The sequence below is a fragment of the Lates calcarifer genome, linkage group LG6 (genome assembly GCF_001640805.2).
Source record: "Lates calcarifer isolate ASB-BC8 linkage group LG6, TLL_Latcal_v3, whole genome shotgun sequence".
Lineage (NCBI taxonomy): Eukaryota > Metazoa > Chordata > Actinopteri > Centropomidae > Lates > Lates calcarifer.
The window spans coordinates 12,118,531-12,141,956 of record NC_066838.1 but is presented as its reverse complement, the minus strand read 5'-3'; the positions used below and the strand labels follow the sequence as shown (position 1 = coordinate 12,141,956).

General features: G+C 41.1%; 2 protein-coding genes across 4 annotated transcripts; both read right to left on the bottom strand.

The window, feature by feature from the left end:
• Positions 1-61: 61 nt before the first annotated feature.
• Positions 62-16,824, bottom strand: ahcyl1 (adenosylhomocysteinase-like 1). 3 transcript variants are annotated; one of them, XM_018665919.2, is made up of 17 exons: positions 16,116-16,823; positions 8,153-8,267; positions 7,661-7,804; positions 6,792-6,892; positions 6,580-6,682; positions 5,897-5,991; positions 5,639-5,745; positions 4,129-4,245; positions 3,928-3,991; positions 3,729-3,817; positions 3,460-3,530; positions 3,074-3,168; positions 2,407-2,505; positions 2,027-2,095; positions 1,793-1,871; positions 1,453-1,573; positions 62-1,352 (listed from the first exon to the last, which is right to left on the bottom strand). In XM_018665919.2, the coding sequence occupies exons 1-17, from the start codon at positions 16,305-16,307 to the stop codon at positions 1,346-1,348; spliced, it is 1,668 nt and encodes a 555-aa protein (XP_018521435.1). In that variant the 5' UTR covers positions 16,308-16,823; the 3' UTR covers positions 62-1,345. The 3 variants fall into 3 exon arrangements, with proteins under 3 accessions (XP_018521435.1, XP_018521438.1, XP_018521436.1); XM_018665922.2 differs by lacking the exon at positions 16,116-16,823 and adding an exon at positions 11,209-11,366; XM_018665920.2 differs by lacking the exon at positions 62-1,352 and having other exon boundaries at positions 1,449-1,573; positions 16,116-16,824.
• Positions 16,825-17,468: 644 nt separating this feature from the next.
• Positions 17,469-23,161, bottom strand: nfyal (nuclear transcription factor Y, alpha, like). Its single transcript, XM_018665917.2, is given in 11 exon segments — positions 17,469-18,478; positions 18,706-18,816; positions 19,104-19,277; positions 19,894-19,926; positions 19,928-20,046; positions 20,162-20,264; positions 20,363-20,494; positions 20,637-20,783; positions 21,805-21,891; positions 22,092-22,199; positions 23,004-23,161. Coding segments are annotated over 10 exon segments (1,053 nt in total). The 5' UTR covers positions 22,173-22,199; positions 23,004-23,161; the 3' UTR covers positions 17,469-18,412.
• Between the last annotated feature and the right edge of the window lie 265 nt (positions 23,162-23,426).

Genomic DNA, 23,426 nt, shown 5'->3' with positions numbered 1-23,426 from the left:
CCACTCTTTCATTCTCTGTTTTCCATTTTCTCTGTATAAACACAGTTGGACATGTTTAAAGTTTATTTTCTCTGTTAAAAGGACTTGCTTTATTGCTTATTTAATGCATTCTTTTACATAAATAGCATACACTTGTGCATTTTGATCACATGAAATATTTGTTTAAGTGACCCTGCTGGATCAAATTAAGACAGTGACAATTATATGGCAAACATAAAGTCTAAGATTTTTTCTCAACATATAGCTCACACATTAGAGTTACACTTAATACGAGAAGCAGTGGAGGGAAGACATTAAATGTACCACTATTAGATGTGGTTTCACAAAAGAGGAATGTTCATTTAATTAAGGTCAGTGCTGATATTTACTTATTGTAAATGATTTAAAAGGCACATTCATACCATGGCCTTAAAGGTATTATCCAGTCAAAACACTCGGCAAGACAGATCCCAGCAAATGGAAACTTGGAATGTAGTGGGGGACGTTACAGTAGTTTGGAAATGTTTTACTGGCCCCATCTCATCACCTTTTTCAGACTTCCTTTTTAGGGAACACATACAGCCTGTTAGCCTTAAGATAACATCTTAATCTGTTATTAGTACATTTGCTTTGCGGTTGTTGAGGAGAAGCTCTGGGTGAGCGTCACTAGTCAGGAATTTCAAATCAACTCACTATTCACAGGCTATTTTAATTTCTTGAAATAAACAACACTGGATTGTATTATTTATATAACGTGTTATATTTGATCACTGAGCTTTGTTGTAATAAAGGCGACTGGACTGGATGTTACCTTTTCGGGCATGTATGCAGATACCAATCAATGAGATTATTTAACGCATATAAAACAAAACATTTCTAAAAGAATGTACATTGTAATACAGAGTTTGTTGTGGCTCAGCCTTAACTCTGGCTCATGGAATGTACTAATAAAATCTTAATGCCATTGACAGACAAAACATAAATGGTATCTTCTGTTCCATTCTTACGGCCATTATTTGGCACTGTGCGTAAATAGGGTAAACAAACAAATCGACAGCTCTGTGATCTAATAACAAAAGCAGTAGCAACTAAATAAGTACATACAATTGAAAGCATGCAAGCAGGCTTTGTTTTTAAACACGTGACGAGACGTGTAAAATGTTAGTTGGTTATACATTATATGTTTCCTACATGTCTTTACTCTTATTTTTCATATTTAACACTATGTCTGAAGTGCTATTAATAAGTTACATTCAGCATAAGTAAAATAATTCCTCGGTTTGGTAGCAATTTAGAAAATAAAATAGATATCTCTGTTTATCCCAGGGCAACTGTGTTTTGAGGGTCACACCATCAGATGCTCTCATTAATACCTGTGAACAAAACACAGTGTTACTGTACACATGAGATTTTATTAGACTTACACATTTTATTGTGTTGACAGGAAAAGATGTAAACTGGTGTGAGTCCTACCTGTAATAATTAGGTTTGAAGGGGCCATTCTTGTTGAGGCCCATGTACTTGGCCTGCTCATCTGACAGCTCTGTCAGGTGGGCATCAAAGTTTGGTAGGTGCAAACTGGCCACATACTCATCTAGTGGAAAGAGACCCATTGCGATTTATTTTTTCTAGATAGAAATGCACTTAAGTATATGTCATTTTGCCTCACTGAATCGTGTAATTCTAAGGTCAAATCACAAGGTGGCAACATAAACATGAGGTAGTACAAACTGTCCATACTGTAAGGCCATAAACTGCTCATTTTTATCATCATTCAAAGTTAAAGAACAGTTTCTGTGTAAACAGCTCTTACCCATCTTCTTGGGCAGGAGATATACGTCCTGTTTGTAACGTCCCTCTGGAGCATTGAACAACTCAATCAGGGCCAGGGCCTACAGACAACACAGACCACACACCGGCTGACTCATACAGGACAGGAGGAAGCTATGTGTTACTACAGAACAGCGGGGGTAGGGAAGGGGGGTGGGGGGTTCTTCAGCTGCTCTTAAATCCCAAGCATCTGTCCTGAGAGGACAAAACTACTAACCTGAGTTGTAGCAGTGATGGACAACACAAACGTAGGCACTGTGGAGCAGCTCAGATTTAAGAGGCGACCCTGAGAAATAATAGAGAACGAGTGTGAACTGCACTGTACGACAACAATAACAAGTTAAAGATGCATTGTCATACAATACAGGATAACATGCTGTTTGTAGGCCTTTTTATACTTGAATGTTACCCCGGGTTTAACTGGCCAAGGGAGGATTAAATTATCAGGACTTTACCTCTAATGCTAGATGACCAACAGTTATTGTGACAATTTGCATACTAATATTCTAACACGATGCTTCTTAGCCTAGGGTAATTGCAAGATGTTGTCTCGCCGACGTAGATTTTCAGGGATATAGAGCTGTACAGGGACATCACCTCTGCCAGCAGAACAACTCTCTTCCCATCTGGCCAGATGATGTGGTCAACCTGAGAGCGAACCCTCTCCCAGGTCAGCTCAGGGCTGCGCAGACTTGCCTGAAGACATAAAAAACAGTCAGTCCTATGGCTGCATGACAAATAGAAAAATAATTCAGATAAAAGTATAAAGGTGAGAGGAGTGACTTTGTGGCTACTGATTTATTGACATGTCAGTGTAGAAAAGGACCTACCCAATAGCAGCACATTTCATGGAAATGAATCATCTAGTCTCTTCCCTTAAATACTTAGGAACTGACTAGATATGTTGGAGATTTAGAGAAGTTGCTCCTTAAGAGGAAGGCATTCTGATTCATTCTTCTAAATTGAGCATTTAAAACCAGATGAGGTTAAATGAGGACTCAGACATGAAGCCATTTTTGTAGAGTCTACTGGATTATATTTGGTTTCAGAGAACAGGATTTTTATAGAACAGTTGGAAATGTAGTTTCCAAGGGTTGGATGAGCAAAGAGAAAAATTGCACAATGTGTTTTACTTTTGTTGGACTTTCAGCTTACGCTGGCCTGCACCTCACTGTGTGTGCAAAGTTGGAAATTTAAATAGAAATTTGCCAGACACACATATATCTAAAACATTCACACACATAAGATGACACAGACGTATTACCACATCAATCTCAGTATTAGAGTGTCCCATATTGCAGACGATGCAGCCGTTCTTCATTCGGTCGAGCTGTTCTCTGGTAACGACATTCTTGTTGCCTGTATTTAAAGAGAAAGAACAGTGAGTCACTGAGGTGGGAGTGAGCCATGTTTGCAGAGGGTGGACATTTAAAAAAAGACGTTTGGATTTACAACTACATGTAAATTGAGGTTGTGATTGCCATCACTTAACTAGCACACAACCCCAAAAAGCGTTTAGCATTTACATGAAAAGTCTGGTTTTGACCCAGAGACCTCAACTGGGATATTTAAATGAGATGCACATTTGTGTGTTGGAAACACTGTGTATCAAAGCAGAAATAATGGATGTCACTGCATGGGGCAGAGTACCAGTGCAAGTTATCACCACGTCCATCTGCCGGATGACCTCACTCAGCTTGACCACTCGGAATCCGTCCATGCTGTGTGGATATACCGACAGATATTTTTATTTGATCCAGCAGCAAAAACATGTGAAAGTAAACTTAAAACAAATGATCATAATATACTGTTCTTTTGGCATCACAGCTAATCTGCTGCACGACGCAGAGACAAAAGTACAGCAAGGGGAGTACACTCAGTGATGGAGCAGCACTAACTGGTAATGGTTAGTGACTCACCATGCCTGCAGGGCACAGATGGGGTCAATCTCAGTGATGCACACAATGGCTCCAAGGGCTTTAAGAGCAGTGCAGCAGCCTTTCCCCACCTACAAAACACAGGAGAGTGAAATAGTTGTAAACATAAATGTACAATGTGTGAAAAGGTCAATCATTCCATCCAAAGTAAGACTTTCTTTTAAATCAAAGAATGATTCACCTCTCCATAACCACACACGACAACTTGTTTGCCTCCAAACATTATATCTGTGGTCCTCTTCAAGCTGGCAGATACAGGCAAAATAACACATATTAACCCATCTTCATGCTTCAAACACAGCAAGTCTTCACACTATCAAACGAGCAACAGCAGCACGACTGTAAACAAGGACGAGTTTTCTGGATGACTAATTCTCCTCACCCATCCAGGATAGATTCACGGCAGCAGTAAAGGTTGTCGAATTTCTGCTTGGTGACTGAGTCGTTCACGTTCATGGCAGGGACACACAGCTTGCCAGCCTTGGACAACTGGTACAATCTGAGAGAACACATGAGGAAACATGTTCAGGCAGATTCACACACGCAATACACATGCACTGATCCACACGCAAACTGGGCCACAATCCTGTGTGACCTTACACTTTCCAAAGTGCCTGGTTAATTGATTCCACTGAGAGTTGTACATGCACAGCTGCTGCGAGCTGTGGTCGAGCTCTGTCACATTTCTCGAATAGGCTTCAGCCAAATCAGGCCAGTGACCTTTTCAATCTACAGTCAGTGTGTATTAATACGAATATGATTTATATAACTGCCTTTGATACCGTTTGTGCTGACACAGTATTTATCGTTCATCAGAGACTGCTTTCAGTGGAACCTTGGTTTGCTTCCAGCTCATCTAGAGGACAAAGTAACGTAAACACCTCATGGAAAAGGATTACGAAGGAAGCACACTCACTGCTCCCAGTGGGTTTTTGATTATCTTTATTTATTAGCTTCTCATTAGCTGTTAAAGTAGTCTGACAATCAGAACTTCAAAGAGCTCCAAAGAGGTAAAATCATCTGTGACCAAAGTCAAGTTCATCTGTCAAAAAAAAGCTGCTAAATAATTTTATATGGCAAGTGGAACAATTTTAAATTTCGGCAAAACATCTGCTAAACACAGACAAACCACAGTGACAGAAGAGGAACAGCAGTCAAAAGGTTAAACTACATGACAGTAATTCAGACATATACAATATGGATGTTAACAAATGGCATGAAACCTGACATGACCCACATTTCTTTGCAATGAATAGTTACTTTAAATCTTACAGCCTTATTCGGGAAGTGTTTAAATAAAGAGTGAAACAATTCTGAAACCAAGACCAAAACAGCGATACAAATGTCCGCAATATCTTGTGACCGTATAGAACGATAGAAATGCAAAACGTTAATGATATAACAAACAAAAGCATTTAAAAATTTGGATTTGGAGAATAATAACATCTCTAATTTATATTATTTTGACTCTTTTAGCTCAGTTCAGTTTATTTAGGTGTTGAAGTCAAGTCTTACAGGCAAGATTTTAGTATCACACAGCACAAAATGACTATAATATAACTTCAAGAGTCTGATCAATGCTAATAGCTCAAAGGATATTGTCACAATCTTTACTGTTTATTGTCCATTATGATCTGTCATAAGTTGCTGGCACAAATGCAAAAATGCTGAAACTTCTTGCCAACGACTGTAGCTTTGGCAACCATTCACATTTTACTCATCAACATCAAACAGAGTCCCTGTGTCCCTGTGAACAAAGTGGTGAGTAAAATGGTATCAGAGAGGAATGATGGCTAAAAATACAAAAACAAGACAGTTTGTACCAGGAACAATTTTTCTTCAGTTCCAACCTTACAAACCCCAAAACTGATCGAATCTAAACCTCCTCTCACCTGTGCACCCCAGTGACACTCTCCTCCACGATGCCTCGGACCTTCTTGAAGACGCTGGGGTACTTCTTGTACACCCAGTGAGTTAAGTCTCCGCCATCATCCAGGATCTAAGAGACATGAAACAGTGTCAGTTAACAGCATGAAAGATAACCTCCACAATAAAACACCCAGTCTGGAGTAGAGCCCAGGGACAAATGAGATAGAGGAGAACAGACTAATACTGCTGTTCAATTTATCATGGGATTGTCAGATTGGTACCATATTGGCCTGCCAGCCCTCGGTGTTGACACAGCGATCGATGCACCACCAGAAGTCATCCTCTGACTCACCCTTCCATGCAAACACAGGTACTCCTACAGGAAACAAAACACACACACCTAATGGCAAAGACAGACAACAAAGGAGAGGAGGACTGGCCGGCTGCATGAGCCACAGATCCATTAGGACAGCATTACACAGTGAAAGCAGATGTGCAAATTGGTTGCTGTTGAGTTTCAAGTTGTATTAGGGTTTATGCAACTTTACTGTTACATAAGACATTTAAAATGAATCAAACATGCAAGAACACTTTTTATTGAATTGCAGACATCTGTTAATGGTTGTTGTTTTGACTTTGTAAATAGTTTATTTTAGCAAAGAGACAACAAGTAGCAGCCATCATGTCATTAATGTAGAAACTAATGCAAGATAACATAAACTCCCAGGTTAACTTAATATGAAGAATTTTTAATCAATATGATCAAATTAATCAATTTAATCAAAAATGAAATGTTTATATCTAATGTTCATCCACAAATCATGACAAAATGTAACAATACTTGATAGTGGTGATGTGCTCTTCTTGGTTCCATGTTATTTCTGATGAGATTTAGTTGGAAACAACCAAGTCACATGAATCAATTTCACATGTAACTCTGACCTTAGAGATGAGAGGATCTCACCTGTTTCAGCAAGAGCAGCAGCCACCTCATTCTGAGTGGAGTAGATGTTACAGGCAGTCCAGCGACACTGGGCCCCGAGGGCTACCAGGGTTTCAATCAGGACCTAACAGGGAACCATGTAATGTACCGTTACATTAACAGGTAGTGGTGATAAAGAAGATAAATACGTAATAATCGCAGTGATTTGAGGAGAACAGGATGAGAGGACGTACTGCTGTCTGAGCAGTGATGTGGGTACAGCCTACTATCTTCGCCCCAGCCAGTGGCTTCTCCCCTTGGGCTCTCTTCCTCAAGGAGATCAGGGCAGACATGTCTGGGGAGGAACAGATCGAGCACAAGTTAAGGGAAGCTGAAAGGACATAAAGGTCAGGTTCTGTTTTGGGAGAGAGAAGAATGATGGACCATTCTGAATACAAAAATAAGCCCTTTCTACAAGGTGGATGTGCAGTAAATGGCTGTAAAATGGACACCGATTGAACAACAATGCCAGCAACAGCTGTTGCTGCCCAAGCTTTAAGGCCGAGGAACACTTGACAAGCACTCATGCCTACTTATCACTCACATGGGCAATGTAAACAACACAGATTCAGAGGACAGAGAAAGGAGTACACAAAAAAACAAAACGCCTAAGATGGGAGAGGATACATGAAACGAGGAAAATAAGTAACCAGCGATGAATAGAGCTGAGAGAAAGAACTCTGATCATGTTTCCAGAATAATATTGACACTGCCTCGGCCTTGGGTCATAAACTGTTTTGAAATCAGGAGGAAAGGACCTCTATCAAATAGTGTCTAAGCAGCGAAACAGATGCCATGTGATACGTATCTGGGAACAAAGTCACAACAGGTAGCTCAGAGCTCTCTTTGTACAAATGGTTGATACAGCATGTACACGATTCCCTCTCTGTGTCGGAAAAGTGATTCCATGACCAAGTGCTACAAATTAAGGCTAAACACATCTCCTATAATCAAAGTGCAGCAATTGAATCATCAAAGGATCCATGATTATATACAATTTTCTATTTAGAAATGGAAAGTTGTCTCTACAACAGCCATAATGAGCCACCAAGGTCAGACATACCTTGTTCGGCAATCTCGATTTCGCGGCGGCCAAATTCAGCCTGCTTGATGTTCTTCACACAAAAGTCACTGCTGCCGTGGGTGTTGACCTGGGCTTTGTCCCGGGGGGAAGTTTCATCATCAGAGCTGTCGGTGTAGGACGCAGCTGCAAAATGGAGAACACAAAAGTTCACTATTGTGGAAAAGCATACAAAGGAGCCAATTATGAAATATAGACTTGGAATCCATTGTGGAAAGGTGGAGCTCTTGTCTGTGTGTTTCCCCTATGCCTGTTTGTACATACTGTATGTGTTTACTGCACTTGTGTGTGTACCTGCGTGAATATATCCGCTTTTATGCAAATACATATATGTGCTGCATTTATGAATGGGTTTACACACTTCATTCCATACACATGAAATTCATCAGTGAGTTTTGCAAATTGACAAAACAAACAACAAAGGCAGTTTTGGCATCTCAAGGAAGCAGATGAAAACTTTGACGTGTGAGGTACCTGAGCTGTAGCTGTCTGTGGAGGACTGCGAGATGGACCGAGAGAGAGAGCGACGGCCTGCCTTGGTGGGGTACTTAGTGAATTCCTGTTTGTCTTCTGTGTTTGCAAACTGGATCTGGAGAAAACAAAAATATATACAAAATATGCTGAAAATCCAGAGATATTACTTTTTTTTGCACTGATTAAATTATTAAAATGACATTATGAAATCAGGGGAGCAAGGAGGAGCGAGGAACAAAAAGTGTCGTCATCATCATCATCACAGAAACTGTAGGTGATGTGTTCAGACCCTCTTACTCTACATTTGAGCTCATTTCGCTGTTTCAGCCACTAAAACTGTCCTTTCATAGGTAAATCACCTGAGCCTGTTACAGTAAATCACAGGTGGATCAGGAAGAAGGGAGCTGATACCTATTTTTAGATGCTCCCTGCTGCTCTGTGATTTATTCTTTGTTCAAATACACAGGCTTCAGTTGGTGGTGTGGTTCATCGTGTCAACCAAACCCTTCAAAGGGCCCAAGATCAAAGACCTGGAAACACATAAAGTGGATCAGTACACAGCTAGCTTGTTTCTGAACCAGCCTTTGACCAAAGAGTTAAATCTTAACTGCCCAGTGTTTGAGGTTACAACCACAGACATTGATCTATTTTTTTTTAGAACTCATTTCATTCAGCTACTAAATAAAAGCCAGTGCCTAGTGTGAATCTGGCTCTATTTGGGGATTGGCAGGCTACAATTAGACTTAGGATCTGACAAATCCACTGAGTGTCAATTTAACGCCCTGAAACTGTAACAATCTGGCGGCACCGGCAGTAGACAACAGTCAGCTGTCAACATGAGAAACAGTGGGGAGACTTAACCCCCAGGTCGTTTAGTAATCTGGGTCAGTTTAGAACAGCGAGGAGTCACTAGTTTAAGTCCAACAGAGCAGTCTACCTACTCGGATCTTGACAATAACTAGAAGAACTCAGAAACAATCCTTCTCTGAATTCAGAAATGATTTACAGTATCTTTACATACATAGAAGCCCAGGTGGATTAAGCTGTAGGTGCTGTTTTGCTTTTACACCTGGCCCTGTAAATAAATAGGACTGTGAGGCAGCGACTGTTTCTGGATGGGGTCACAGGTAGTGTATTACTCAGCATTTTACTGAAATAGGACATCTGCAGGTGGGTGTCAGGTCTGAACCTCATGAAGTCCTTCAATTTTTAACAACATGGTTACCCTGATGTGTGTATCACCCTGAATGTTAGCAACAGATCCACAGCAGTGGGCTTAGCACAAGGTTGAAGCATCAATATTATCTTGTATAGAGCTAATTCAAAAAACAATTGTATCTGCACAGAGATCTGCTATGCACTCTCTCAGTCTGGCTTTCCAAGAAAACCTAAAGATGTCTCGGTAGCTTAGTGGCAAGTGTGCTGGATCAAATCCAGGCTCACAGTTTGATGTGTCTCTTGTCTTTCTCACAACATTGTATAATGTCTTGCAAGCAAGAGTGGTGGACTCAACATGCTTCTTGTTAATGCAGAAAGGGCTTCACACAATTGTCATGGCCGCTGAGAGATATTGTTTCAGAGTGTGTTTCTATAATGTTCATGTTTTTAAATTGACAGTTAACACATACTTTTATGTGACGAGTGCGTTTAAAGCCGATGAAAACCATGCAAAGGCCTTGTTGATGTTTAGACCTTCTAGTTCTTGATCATGTGACGTATGCAAAATGTTTCCTTTAACATTAGTCATGATCTCGGTACTACAGATCTTCACTCTGTGCTATCTTTAAATATCTCTGTGGGTTTTCTCTCTTCCTTAAACATTCACATTGGCAACTTTTCCATTAATTGTGACAATGCTGCAGGATATCCTTGTTCTCTTATTTTATATGTCCATAGAATGTGTTTGGACTAAAAACTAACGTGCAGACCAGCAGAGTTGACACAACACACAGATGATAAATCCGGGAACACACGGACACCAGACCAACAACAGTGAGTTGGGTAACATTTGAGTGTGATGAGCACTGCACATATGCACTTAAGCACACTGTACAACCATGTATTAATGATTATGATGCTGAAGAGTAACAAAACCACATTAAAGCAATACTAAATTCAAGGAAAGTATTTTTCCTGTAAAACATAATGCTGAGAATATTTTTCCTCTGTAAGCTCACAGCTGGGTGAAACTGGCACTCATTAGTTAGTTATCTGGTATTCACCACACAAACGTTAGCAGAGGCTGAAACAGATTGAATGGGGCTCATATGGCCAGCACCAACATAATTTATGATTCCTAAGGAAAATACCTTACCACAACTGTACTTCTACTTTTTCACATTAGTCATAGTTACTGCTATGACCTCCATTCCTCTAAAATTGAAAAGACTGTGGCTGAAATGCTAAAACAGTAGTAACTTTGTTCACCATTATTCAGTGTTTATATCTTGATTCCCTCTTTCCACAGGCAGTGACACCTGGGCTTCAACAGTCTACTGTGTCAGTAAGAAGAAACTCAAGAAGCTTGTGAGACAGTGTGAACTGAGGAGATCTCTGCATGTCTCTGTTTTCACAATTTGGAGTGTACTCTGTCTCATACTCTTGCAAAATAGTACTTTTTTACGTTTACTTTGCATCACTTTGGACTCCTGAGGACTCGGCAGAAGTTTTGCACAACCTCTTGAATTTCTGCATTGTTCCTTAATTCACACACATCAAAATCAGACAATCCTTTTAAGGAAGACAACAGGTTAATCTAATTAATGATTGAATTGCTCTGTGTTACTTAAGACAGCACTCTGTTTCTGCTACTCTTACACAGTGAACTATCACAGTCAGGTGAACTATGTGAATAAACATTTTTGTTTGAAGTCAAAGAAAAACACTTCTCTGGGGTCTGCTAAAGATAAAGAACCACTTTACATAACTACAAAAAGAAGACAGAAAACTTGTAACATGCCAATAGTAACTCTGGCACATCTGTGTGTGGGATATGCAGTATCTTTAGGAATAAGTGTGCTGGATGAGTTCCCGGTGATGCATTAGTGGCAACTCACCCTTTCTCTCCCGTGCCCATGTTTGTGTGCCATAGCTGCCCGGTCTCTCCAGTTTTCCAGCCTACTTCCCTGTGCCTGTGTGTCCTCTGTGTGATGGTACTAGGTGTCCCTGATGCTATTATCCCAGAACACTCCCAGGCAGAGCCGGGGGGAGGTTCCCACCTATTATCGTGATTTCTAATGGCCAACCTGGAGAGAGGGGGAGAGAGAGAGAGAGAGAGAAAGAGAGAGAGAGAGAGAGAGAGGCCTGGAGAGAAAGGGGAGGTTGAGCCTCTCTCTCTCTCTCTCTCTCTCTCTCTCTCCCCCTCACTCACTCAGTCTCTCTCTCTCTCTTTCTCTCTCTCTCTCTCTCTCCCTCACTCACTCTCTGGTTCTGCCCTTGACAACCAGCTGCTAAAGTCAGTAGGTTGCATTTTATGACAGATTTTTTTTAAGTGCTGAGAGAGTAAATGCAGGAGCAAATTGCTAAGTCTAAAAAAATGGGTATGCACATAAGCACAAAGTACTGAAAAATTCACAAACACACACACACACACACACACAAAACACATTTGCTGCAGCTTTTACTTTCAGTCTGTATTCCTGAATTGGACTACTAAATAAAAGGGGATTGACAGGAGGAATTAAACCCATTAGCCTTCTGCTGCATCAATAAGCGGCCCATCCAGTCCCATCTTACGGCTAAAAATACCCTTTCTCTCTTATATAGCAGGCCAGGTCACAGACTTAAGCTCTGGTGTGACTGTCTGTCGGCAGTGTAAAGGGCTCAGTGTGGGCCTGGCATAAGGCATCACTAACTACTTAGCCAAACACCACTAGTGCTCTACAGCGCCATCTAACTGAAAAGACATACAGTCTAATAAACCCAGATCTTTGTATACTGACCACTTAGAGTAGTTGCGTTCAACAGGTCAAAGACAGGCAGTCTGAAGTATTTTCTGAAAATATAAGTGGGTACAAATTGTGCCCTGACAGTAAAGCAACGCTCAAGTCAAAAGGTGAACTTCTCATACAGGTCTAATTATATAATCATTTGCACTTCCTTTTAGTCTGCAAAGGCGCCGACTTACAGTAGATCAACACATGCATGACGGATTAAGGTGTTGTGAAAAATAACATACAGTGTGCTAATCCTTCCTCCAGAACTATGTGACCTTTGGAGAAAACTATAAATTCTACTTATTGTCCTATACCCCAGTCTTTAGAAAAAATGAAAATCACGGTAACACAAAAACATACTTCATAAACAAACACAAGGGAATGTGACCTTGTCATCTAAAATATCAATATGTTGCCAACAGAGGAAGGTAAATATTAAGATAAGCCAGAATGCTGATAACAAATATTGTAGTTAAACCAGAGTCATTGTTTCTAAATACCACAGGTACAACTGAGAACACAGCTGGAAAATGATGAAACTCAGTAGTAGTCAGTATGGGTGTGTTATATTTCTCAGCCTATGGTGACTTTTCCCTCAGTGTTAATATGGGTCACACTGTGGGGCAAACATAGTACTTCACTTGTGTAGACTATGGCAGACTCAAGAGTTTTAATAGACATTGTAAAGAATTTGTTGTCAGTGTTATTTCTAAATATAGCTGGTTGGACTTAAAGCTCCACAAGGAAAAATATTTCATGTATATTCTGTATGTGCTGATTTTGTATATATGTTTATACCACCATCAAATTATTCTTATGTCATGAGTGTTTGTTGGAAAATGTGAATAACCTATGTGACATTTTAAGCTCATGTACTCTCTGCATCTCCAGGTCCTACAACTCACCAAAGTCAGATATTTTCAAATCATAAACACTAGGCTAAGGTGAGAAAAGATTTCTTTATCATTGATTATGTTGTGTTTCCCCGCATTAACTTGAACGTGCCAGGTGGGAGGGAAAAAAATAAAATAAAATCAGTATTTGACCTTCATGAAACTCTACCATAATGTTGGCAGACAAGCAAGATGAGGATGAAAATAAGGTTTGGATACTTTCTGAGATTCCATGTAAAACAGCCCACTGGGATCAGATAAAAAATGATGATGCATTAACAAATTCACGGTGAGCGAGTCTCATTCCCAGGGGGCCGTATTGTGTAACTGCTGGATGGATTCAGAGAGAGAGGAGGCTGAGTAGTGGTGTTCTCTGACTCACTCGCCCACACACACATTCACATATTCATTTTTAATTTGTAGCATTGATTGTTTTTGCTCACTGCACCTTTTAGCTGATTATGTGACAATGCAGTGGCTTCCTAAATTAAACAGACGTCCAACTCTTCATTTTCACGTGTGATAATTTCTGGGAAATTTAATTAGATTTTCCTATCATTTGCAGTATTTGTTTTACTCATTTGATTTCCTCATGCAAACAGGTGGCTCAGTTTGACACTGGGCTCTCACATTTATTCATAACACACTGCTTTGTTTTCATAAGCACAGTGCACATTCCTGCCATCCAATATGTTTTCAATCAGGCTCCCTGAGGCGGCTCAAAGTCCACACATTATTGCCTTGAAAGACAGGGGGTCTGAGCTAATATTCTGAATACTGTGAGCCCCACTGCTGGGAAAATAGATATTTTTATTTTACTCTCATTATTTTGTCCCACTCTGGACGTACTTCAATCAAAACCACAAAGGCAGCTACACAGTAACAATTAATGATACACCTTAAAGTACTAGTAAAACCCAGTGTAATGAAGCTTACATTTTCTTGTTGTTGTTGAGACTATGATGCTCATTGAAATCTGTGGTGATTTTTGAGGCTGTATTTATTTAATTGTTGGTGCAGTGGCCATACAGATAAACACTATTACATAAGTACAAGCAATGCAAAAAATATAAGGTGTATAAGCAAATTTTCAGCCACGGTAGCTAGTTTATATTGTTGATTTACACAGCTTCAGGGAACTACTATTGTAAGCTACAGTTAATATTAACGTTGTGCAGTCATGTTCATCTGAGCATCAGTTGGCAAATGTGTCAACAGAAGTGTGATGATCAAGGTAACAAGAGTTTTTCAGGGAACATCAGCCAACTTACAGAAGTACAAAGATGCCACAAATATCCCAACCATCTAGAAAGAAAGAAAAGAAAAAGCAACAAAATCATGACCAACATACAGAACATCAAACACAGAGGGTAAGACCTGCGGAGACCACTCCTGCATGTGAGTTTTAGTCACATAAAGTTTAGCAGTCAGTGCCAGAATAGCAGTTGTGTCAGAAACCAACATGGCCTAATTATCTAATGTGTCCTTAAAGACCAGCTGATACTGAAATGATGAGGACAGCATCAAGATTGCATCAATAATAAATATAATATAATGCTTGTTAAGCATGTATGTGTTTGTCTGCAGACAAATACTTTGCACTATTTAATGATCTAAAGCTAATATCAGGCTGTGATATCAGCACGCACACCTGTACGGATCAGGTGCTAGCTCTTAAAATCAAGACAACAGTATTAAACTCAGACAGAATGCTCTGGTATGAAGAAAAGGTGCCTCAAGTCAAAGGTCACCTTGAGAGACAGAAACATGTCTCACAATAGAGTTGCTGTGCTTGGACTATACCATGGCCTTGAAAAGTCCCACAGACTTTCATCATCAACTTGTGGCAAAAAGTATTCACCGTGAGTTTCACAAAACCACAGTTAGAATCAGTTCAAGGGTCACTAAACCTGAACCCCAGAGCAAAGGAGACAAAAATGTCAAACAAGCTTTCTTCCTCAGCATCTGAGCAGGTTAGTTCTGAGATAGAAAGAAGCCTTCACCTAAGTGTCTGTTCCATGTTTATCCACTGCCTGCTGCCAGCTGTTACACACAGTGGTGGGTCTGTAATGATATGAGCAGCCACCTCAAGGGAGTCTTTCAGAGTGATGATTGTTCTGTGCCGTTGTATAACAACCAAGAAATTTGAGGCCTTTTCTCACAGGTGCACCTTGAGCTGCTAATACCCTTTTTTGTTATGCTGTTCCTATTACAAACAATGGTAATGCCCACACACACAGGCACAGGCACACACACACTCCTGAACAAATTCAAGAGTGATATCACGAACACAGGGATGAGTTCACAAGGTACAGACATGATTCATCCTTACAGATGAAATTTCCACGACCGTAAACCTTCAAAGAATTCATAGCTCTGTGACGGCAATTCATGGTGGATTGAAATTCTTCAGAAGGCAAACACCTCATTAAATAGTGTGCAGTCCCGCTGCTTAAGCTCAGGTATGTTAGCCCCTGTATTTCTTCACTTTACAGAGGTCTTGAGCCAGAGGTTTAAGAGCTCAACTTGGCTTTTCATTGTTTCATGCCTACAGGATGTTGGCATGATGTACACAGTGTGATTTAAATAAACAGGAAGGCTCCGTGAAGGCAGATTTTAACAATAATCCAGTCTGGATGAAGTCTCCCTTTAAATTATATGTTGTTAACTCAGTAATAACAAAGTAAAAGCTATGATTAGACAAATACCACATCATGTGAGACAATGAAGAAAAGCTTTTCTTGTGGCCTAACTTCTAAGATTCCTCAGCTGAATCTATTTTAAAGGGTAAAGACTATTTTTCACTCAGCAGCTTGGTCTGGGATGGGGTGATCCTTCAGAGGGATGGCTGTAACATACACTAACTGTTACATGTGATACTGCAGCATCATATCCAACAATGCACCAAAGCCCCATTAACCTCTCTGCTTAACTTTGGGCTGAAAATAACAAATGGTACCTAATGAATATGTGGTACATCAGCACAGATTACCCAGCACTGCTGTGCAGTAGTACTTCACTGCAGTACAATGCGTACCAACGTGGATTTATCCTCCTCACATGTGCCTGCCCACAGGACACACAGTCTCCCTTTGCCCAGTGGCAGTGACTGATGGCGAGCATCACGTTTCTTACCTTCTTGACGGATTTCAGAGTGGGGACTGCGGTGAACGCTGCGGAGGGCATTTCCCCGACGTTCATATTCACATCACTGCTATTTTTGCTCACAGTCATCGCTGAATATTTCTCCGCAACGTTTTCGGTCTCTTTGACATATTTGGTGGCTTGTTTCACCTCCGCCTTGCTGTCCACAACCGAGTCAGTCATTGCATCCAGGTGATACCGATACCGTTACCGGAGAAGAAGAAGAAGAGAGAGGAAATAAGCCGGTTGTGAGTGGAGTTAAGACTAACGTTAGCTTTGACCGTCGTCTTCCTCTTGCTTCTCTCCTGGCTTCGTGGCTTAAAAATGACCGAAGCGACGCTGAAGGACTTCCACTCGGTCTCGGTGACAAGCAATAAGTAGACGCCTTCAAGAAAGACAAACCCGTTTTCTATCCTGGCTACTTTCTAAAAGAGCGGTTCAAACACTTGTTTCGGTCCTCCGGGTCTACTGTCATCCACAGACAGCAACATCTCCGAGGGGAGGGAGGGGGGGGCGTTAGTTGACGCTGTCACCTGAACAAGTGGGCAGTGTGTAGGCGGTGATCATCCAGTGAGCGCCAGTGGAGAGCGAAAACGGAGCGAGGCTCGTTACTCGTTACCCACATGAAAAGTAACTACTCGCTTATTCTACTCGTCAGTTGGTGCATAACTAGTTAGATGTTTCCCCACGGCTGCCGTTACCGTTACAGCAGTATTTGCCCTAGGTGCAGCCTGCTAGGAGGCTGAGCGCAAGTCCCGCCTCCTTCGCTATGATTGGCTGATCGTGGTCCATGCGTCACGATCCCCAGCATCTGATTGGCAGAGCTTGTTTGGGACAGTGTTAAACCTGGGAGGTCTCGTTGAGGTAAAGACAGGTTTAATTTTGTTAAATTAACTGTGATAATTAACTGTGCACTGCATCCATAAAAGAGAGAGAGAAAAAAAATCCAGTCCTTATCCATGGATTATAACAAACTAATTACATATTTCACATGAATCATCTAATTATTAATAAACTTATTAAATTATAATCATCCACTTAATAACCAATGGAAGTAATTATTAGCTGCAGCCTTGATATGGAGCTTCACACTTCACACTGTATTCATCATTTCACCCATTCTATTCAAACAATAAGAGATATGTCCCTTCAGTCAGACTGATTGACATTTTTAATCATCAACACTGAAGATGAAATAGTTTCTAATGATATGGTTGACACAACTCTCGTGAATTTCTGACAGCATGCCAATGGCTAAGACTCCTGTGCTATTTTGAATGAATGATGTAAAAATAACAGTCTAAACTGAGCAAAACTGGAAGAAAACAATAACCACAAATAACCTTGAGTCACTTAATAAAATTTAATTGACAGAGGTTTCATGAATTCAATGTCCAACCTTTTTCATTATTAAAAAAATAACATTGCAGGACTGCATCTTACGGGTAAAAAAAAAAAAATCTATTATCTACAATGAAAAAAACCAAACACTTAGGTGGACTGACTGATGAAGAAGTGACTATATGGATAGAACATTGAACCATTTTTTTCCTACAAACACTAAGTCTAACTACAAATTGTATAAAATGCATCCACAGAATTAGTAAGTACATCCAATACACACTGGGGAAGAAAAGAATTTCTGTACAACATCTTCACATTACAGTTTTTGCTCAGTGGATGCAGGTTGTACTTATGATTATAAGTCTATCCCCCATAAAACATGGGTTGAAAAAAATGAAATGTCAAAATATGGGGCGTCACATAAAAAATAAAGGACACTAGTGTTGCATCAACACTTAACGAGTGTCTCTGAAAAAAAAATCTGTACCATTTACAAAAAATATTTAAAGCAAGTATCCACTAGTGACAAATTCTCCTGTTTTTAAACAGACCAGGGTCTGACAGAGTATGGCTTCACAGCTGTCATTTCCTCTGTGTGACAGACCCTGGTTACCAATGACTTCATGTTTCATTAATGTCCAAACAAAGCATGAAAATAAAAAAAAGCTAGTCCTAAGTGCTTGACCAGTAAAGCTGAGCATGGAAGCATCCTCCATTTCAGAGAAGAAGACCAGAACAGTTCACAGGCTCAGCAGTCACATGGCCAGCTCCCTGGAAGACCAGTATAGAAGTGGAGAGATAAGAGAAGAAACCCAACGGTGGATCTTTCGTTTGGTGTGTGACGGCGGGGAAGGAAGGAGGAGAAGTGAGAGGAGAGGGTAGGGCAGATGGTTTAGCTGGGATGAAGAGTGTCCGGCCGCGTAGTGATGATGTTGGCGACAGTGCTATGAGACTCGTATCATCTGAGCCACCGTCTCATCTGCTGCTGCCTGGGCTACGTCCTGCTGCTGCTGTGCAAGAGGAGAAGAAAGGGTCAGTGAGGTCACCAAAATAAATTAAGAGGTTTCATTCCTAAATGAGATATCACCTTCTCCAACAGAGTTAAAACTAATCCCATGCAAATTACTAATAAAAGTTGACAGTTTACAATGAATTTACAGGCTAGAATCAGGATATTTTTTATTACTGAGAGATGATGTACTGGTGGTGTTATTCTACACACAGCTTCTTGTCACACCTGTGACAGGGCCAGAGCCATCTCCTCTTTGTCCTTAGGGGAAAAGAAACGTCCTCCATCTCCTCGCTTACGCTGCATAGCGTGACGGTGGCGAGACTCATGCAGGTATTTCTGTCAGAGACAAATTGAATGTATAGGATCAGCCAGTTTAACATTATGAATATCTAGAACATGTAGATACTTCCAAAGATATCTTTTAAGTAATATCAGGCATCATACCACACAAGATGATGTACAGAACAAACCCATTACAAAATGGTGGCTGAGCAAAATAAACACGTAGCAGGTGAAGAAAGGAACAAGGACTAAAAATGCATATTTGCATTTAGTGGGTAGAGAGAGAAAGATTCAATGTGCCCAGGCTTGTGTGGTGTAAGATGATGACCAATCAGCCATACCCTTCTTTCTTTGGGGATCTTGCCCTCAGCCTCCAGCTTGGCTCGGGCCTGTCGTCGCTTCAGGATCCGATGGTACTGTTTGGCGTTGACATAGAGAGGCTCCTCCTCAAGCATCTCAGCCCCTGGCAGGGGGATACGCTGCATTGTGGGAACTCCACCACCTCCAGGTACCATCTGATAGACAGAGACACATAAACAGGCACAAAGTACTTAGAACATCAGGCATGGAAAAGATATAACAGAATATACTGACACAAACAAGCAGTTACTGTGTAAATGGTTAAATAAATATCACATCAATCATTAGGCCTTCATTCAATACAGATGTACAAATTATAAAGTCTAGTATAGCTTTCAAATTTGAGGATTCACATTAGAGTACCTGTGCACCCACACATATGTTTGTGGGGTGTTATGGGCTTTAAATAAACACCATAATATTCACTGAATTTAACTAACATTTTCAATTAATACGGCTTAGAAAGTTTTGTAGCTCATTTTGTCCATTTTTTAATACAATTTATTGGAAAAGACAACAAAATGAAGTATCTCCAAATCATTACTTCCTCATATCATTGCAACATGACTCAACTAATATATAGTCTGATGAATTTCTACAGTTTCATTTTGTGGGGAAAAATGCAGTTATGATATAAACTGATAAATAATTACATTTAAAAGACATTTAAAAGTTCTGTGACCTCCACCACACCACACAACCTTGTGTGAGTCTAGATTTGGAAAAAAAAAAAGGTAATAAGATGCTGGATACCTCTGCACAGGGTCTTACCATGACCATTCCACCTGCATTGACCATGTTGCCAGGAGACGGGCAGGGTGACGGTCACAGTGCCTTGGCCGCTGTTAGTGGTGTTGGTGTTGGCACCCCCTGCCTGTACAATCTGGGCGCCGGCCAAGCTGGCAGCTGGAATTGTGATCATTCCTGCAAACAGATTATCATCACAGTTCTTACTCAAAATGACAGCTCAACAGTGCACCTTCTTATGAGGACTGCAAAGAATGAGGCAAGAAACAAAGGGCAGGAGAAAACCATTTACCCTGCTGCAGGACGGTACCATCTGCATTGACAGGCTGGTAAACGATGGTCTGACCGTCAGCTGTCTGTGCCACCTGCTGACCCTGCACGCTGATCTGCTGCCCCTATGGAGACACAAGTAAGGAGAGAAGACAGTCAAATAACTGCAGTAATAGTACTTTGCTTAAATGGATTTGCCACTCAACTGGTGAGAATTTAACACCTGGTTCTGCCCAGCAGTGATGGCTGTCTGGGGCTGCTGGATGATGATTTGCTGGGGCTGACCCTGCTGGCCCTGAAGCTGGAGAGTCTGACCACCCTGTAACTGGATCTGACCTGGCTGCACCAGCTGGATCTACACAGAGACAAGGAAACACCCAAAGATTGGTCTTGGTTTACTCAGTTCTATTCCACAGAGAACACGGTGTACCTGTACAGGATAATGTGGTAAATCTTGAGTACAGATCCTAATCTAGTAACTGAGCCTTATCCCTTACCTGCTGTAGTCCCTGAGCTCCAGATACAGGGACCTGCATTATGGTTTGCCCCTGACCCCCTGACATGGCCTGCACCATGATGGGTTGCCCTGACGATGTGATGAGCTGCCCACCGCTCACCTGGACCATCAGAGGCTGCCCCTGGACCTACAGGAAGATACAGAAGGCTGTTACAGCAGCACTGACAGTGTTTGTTACCACAGTACCACTCGTGTGTGACTTACATGACTCCAAGCAAGTGATGTCAAATCAGGAACATCAGGTATACCACATAATGAATAAAAGTATTTGATGGTTTGCTGTCATTCTTTGTGTTTTAGGATACACCAACATGAAAGCATCTGGCTCCATAGTGGACCCAAACTGCAGCCTGTGAACAGTATGTGTTCAGCTGTTTTTGTCATCAAGTTAGGCAAGGACTGCAAAATACAAAACCTCTGAATACAGAGTATTTGAATACAGACGTTTTGTATTTCCTGGAATACTGCTGCTGAATAAAGAGGTTACGTGGAGTTCATTTCAACCTGATTTGTTTAAAAACATGTGATTAGATAAACTGCTGCCATCAAACTAATTTACATTCACATGTACATCTTGACAAGTACTGATGCTCCAACTGACATCCCTAAGTAAGTGAGTGACCACGATGGACAACTGGAAGCCTGTGGCAGCAGTTGTGCCATAGGGAAATGCAAGAGGGAAGGAACCCCACTGTCATTTTGTAAGAAGAGAAACATAGCTAGAAGATGAGAAGTGACAGCCAGAAATGACTATGGATCCACGTAGTTCAATGCTCAACCCCAGAAGATTGTTCTGCAAACTGTAAAACACATCCAAGTGACTAGTGTTTTCAAATGGCTTTCGTGCTCATCAGGAAGTGTCTGACTTGTAAAACCTGCTTTTACAAGCAAGAGACAAACATAATTCAGACAAACAGTAGTCTTTTGTCATTTTTTGAAGCCAATAAAGCACAAGCTAAAACCTGATGCTGACACACAACACACTGTGCTGAGGAACATGCAGTTCAGGCAGCTGTGAGACATGCTGGGGCAGGGAGATGAACCAAACAGCACAGAGATGGGTCATGAAAAACAGCCCTGGTTGTAGCATGCAAACAGATAGGCTGTTACACTGTCATGACACTGACACAGGGCGGCGATGACACCACTACCTGGAGTGTCTGCACCTGCTGGCCTGAGGCCGTCACCACTGGCGCCTCTGTTTGCAGCTGCACAGCCGTCACTGTGCCCTGTGTCTGCAGACAAGGCAGGACAATACAATACAATCTCAGACAAGTAATTATCAGGAAAATAACACTGGATCTGGAATCCACTGGAGCGCTTTGATTCTGGCATCAGCTCCCTGTGACCTTACAGGAGAGGGAGTTAACTGGTGATGGTCAGTAAGGTTATCTTTATCATAACCTAATTTTATCTCAGTCAATTCTGAGCTCACCTGCTGCTGGATCTGTCCATTGGCAGTCTGCACAACTATCTGCTCCCCAGTAGTAGTGGTGGCAGTGGTGTACTGCTCCATAGCTTATTGTTGTCACAATCCTCCTCTCTTGAGACAAAAGAAAGACACATACAGTGTTAGATAACATTAGATGCACATTCTTTTTTTTTTTTTTTATCAATGTATGTATTCTATCTATTGTAGCCCTCATTATTTTTGACCATCCACGACAAAAAGGTTGTTTATCTTTCCAACCCTTATCTAGCGTTACGTGTTAAGTCGTTACCATTTGACTTTTTTTTTTTTTTTTACGTAAGGACACACTAGCAGCCTCTTAAATTCAACTCATCGCGCAAGCCTGAATATTAATTTAATACACTTTATGTCTGAAATTTAAAGGTGACATATAAGCCTCACACTCGGTGATACAGGGAGGTCAGCTGCTGGATGTTGTTTTGTTAACAGGATATATGAGAGCTAACGTGGCTAGCGTCAGTTAGCAAGCTAAAAAAGCGTGGTAAACGCTAGAAAGCACAGCACAGCGGCAAGTTAACAGGCAAACAGCTCACATCAGGCTTTACGTGTGTTGTTGTTTATTACAGTTCGTGATAACTGCCTTTACTGGAGGTCGGGCGCTGGTATTATCAACCATCCCTTTGTTTGCGATTCGATATTTTAGCTAACTAGCTAACGTTAGCTGGGGCTTGCCGACAACCACAGAACATGTTTGCTCGCAGGAGCTCACACCGGGAACAAGAAGTTATTTTCAGCTTAACCAGCCTGGGACGCAGCGGCCGAAATCAAACTGCCATTCGAATTTTTTTGCATTTAGCAGGGTTAGTAATTTGGTTGGTCCATGACAAACCAATCCGTGCTGACAACTACCAATGCCTTCAATCGGGTCTCCCTTACCGTATCTTCGCTGTCCGGTTTCCCTCTGATTGGCTCCAGTACAGCTCGCTAAAGCCCAATCAACAAAGTGAGCGGACAAAATGGCGCAAATGAAACAACGGCGCCCCGGGAGGAGGTGCGCAGCTGCGTGACACACGAGCACAGGGACAGAGCAGGGTGCAGAGCCCGTGCTGCCCGATAGGCGTCGCCGTTTAACTTTATGTTTTATTTATTTATTCTTTTCAAACGTCTTGTTTTTTCCCCATCTTTTAAAGTACTTAATTAAAGGACATACTATGTACAACTTATAGTCAAAGGGGCAAAAATATTAATGCCAGAAAACCAAAACATATTAAAGAGACAGCATACTAAGTAAATATTAATAACATAAGGAGAAGCAAAAACGTATTAATAAAGCAAGGCCTTCCATATAAGTTATTGTGT

Excerpts from the sequence above, each read along its gene's own strand:
- ahcyl1 (XM_018665919.2), bottom strand. The coding sequence starts at position 16,307 with ATGACTGACTCGGTTGTGGACAGCAAGGCGGAGGTGAAACAAGCCACC. Across the intron at positions 5,992-6,579 it reads TGCTGCTCTTGCTGAAACAG|GAGTACCTGTGTTTGCATGG; the intron begins GTGAGATCCTCT and ends TGTTTCCTGTAG. Across the intron at positions 3,531-3,728 it reads ATCTGTGCCCTGCAGGCATG|CATGGACGGATTCCGAGTGG; the intron begins GTGAGTCACTAA and ends ATATCCACACAG.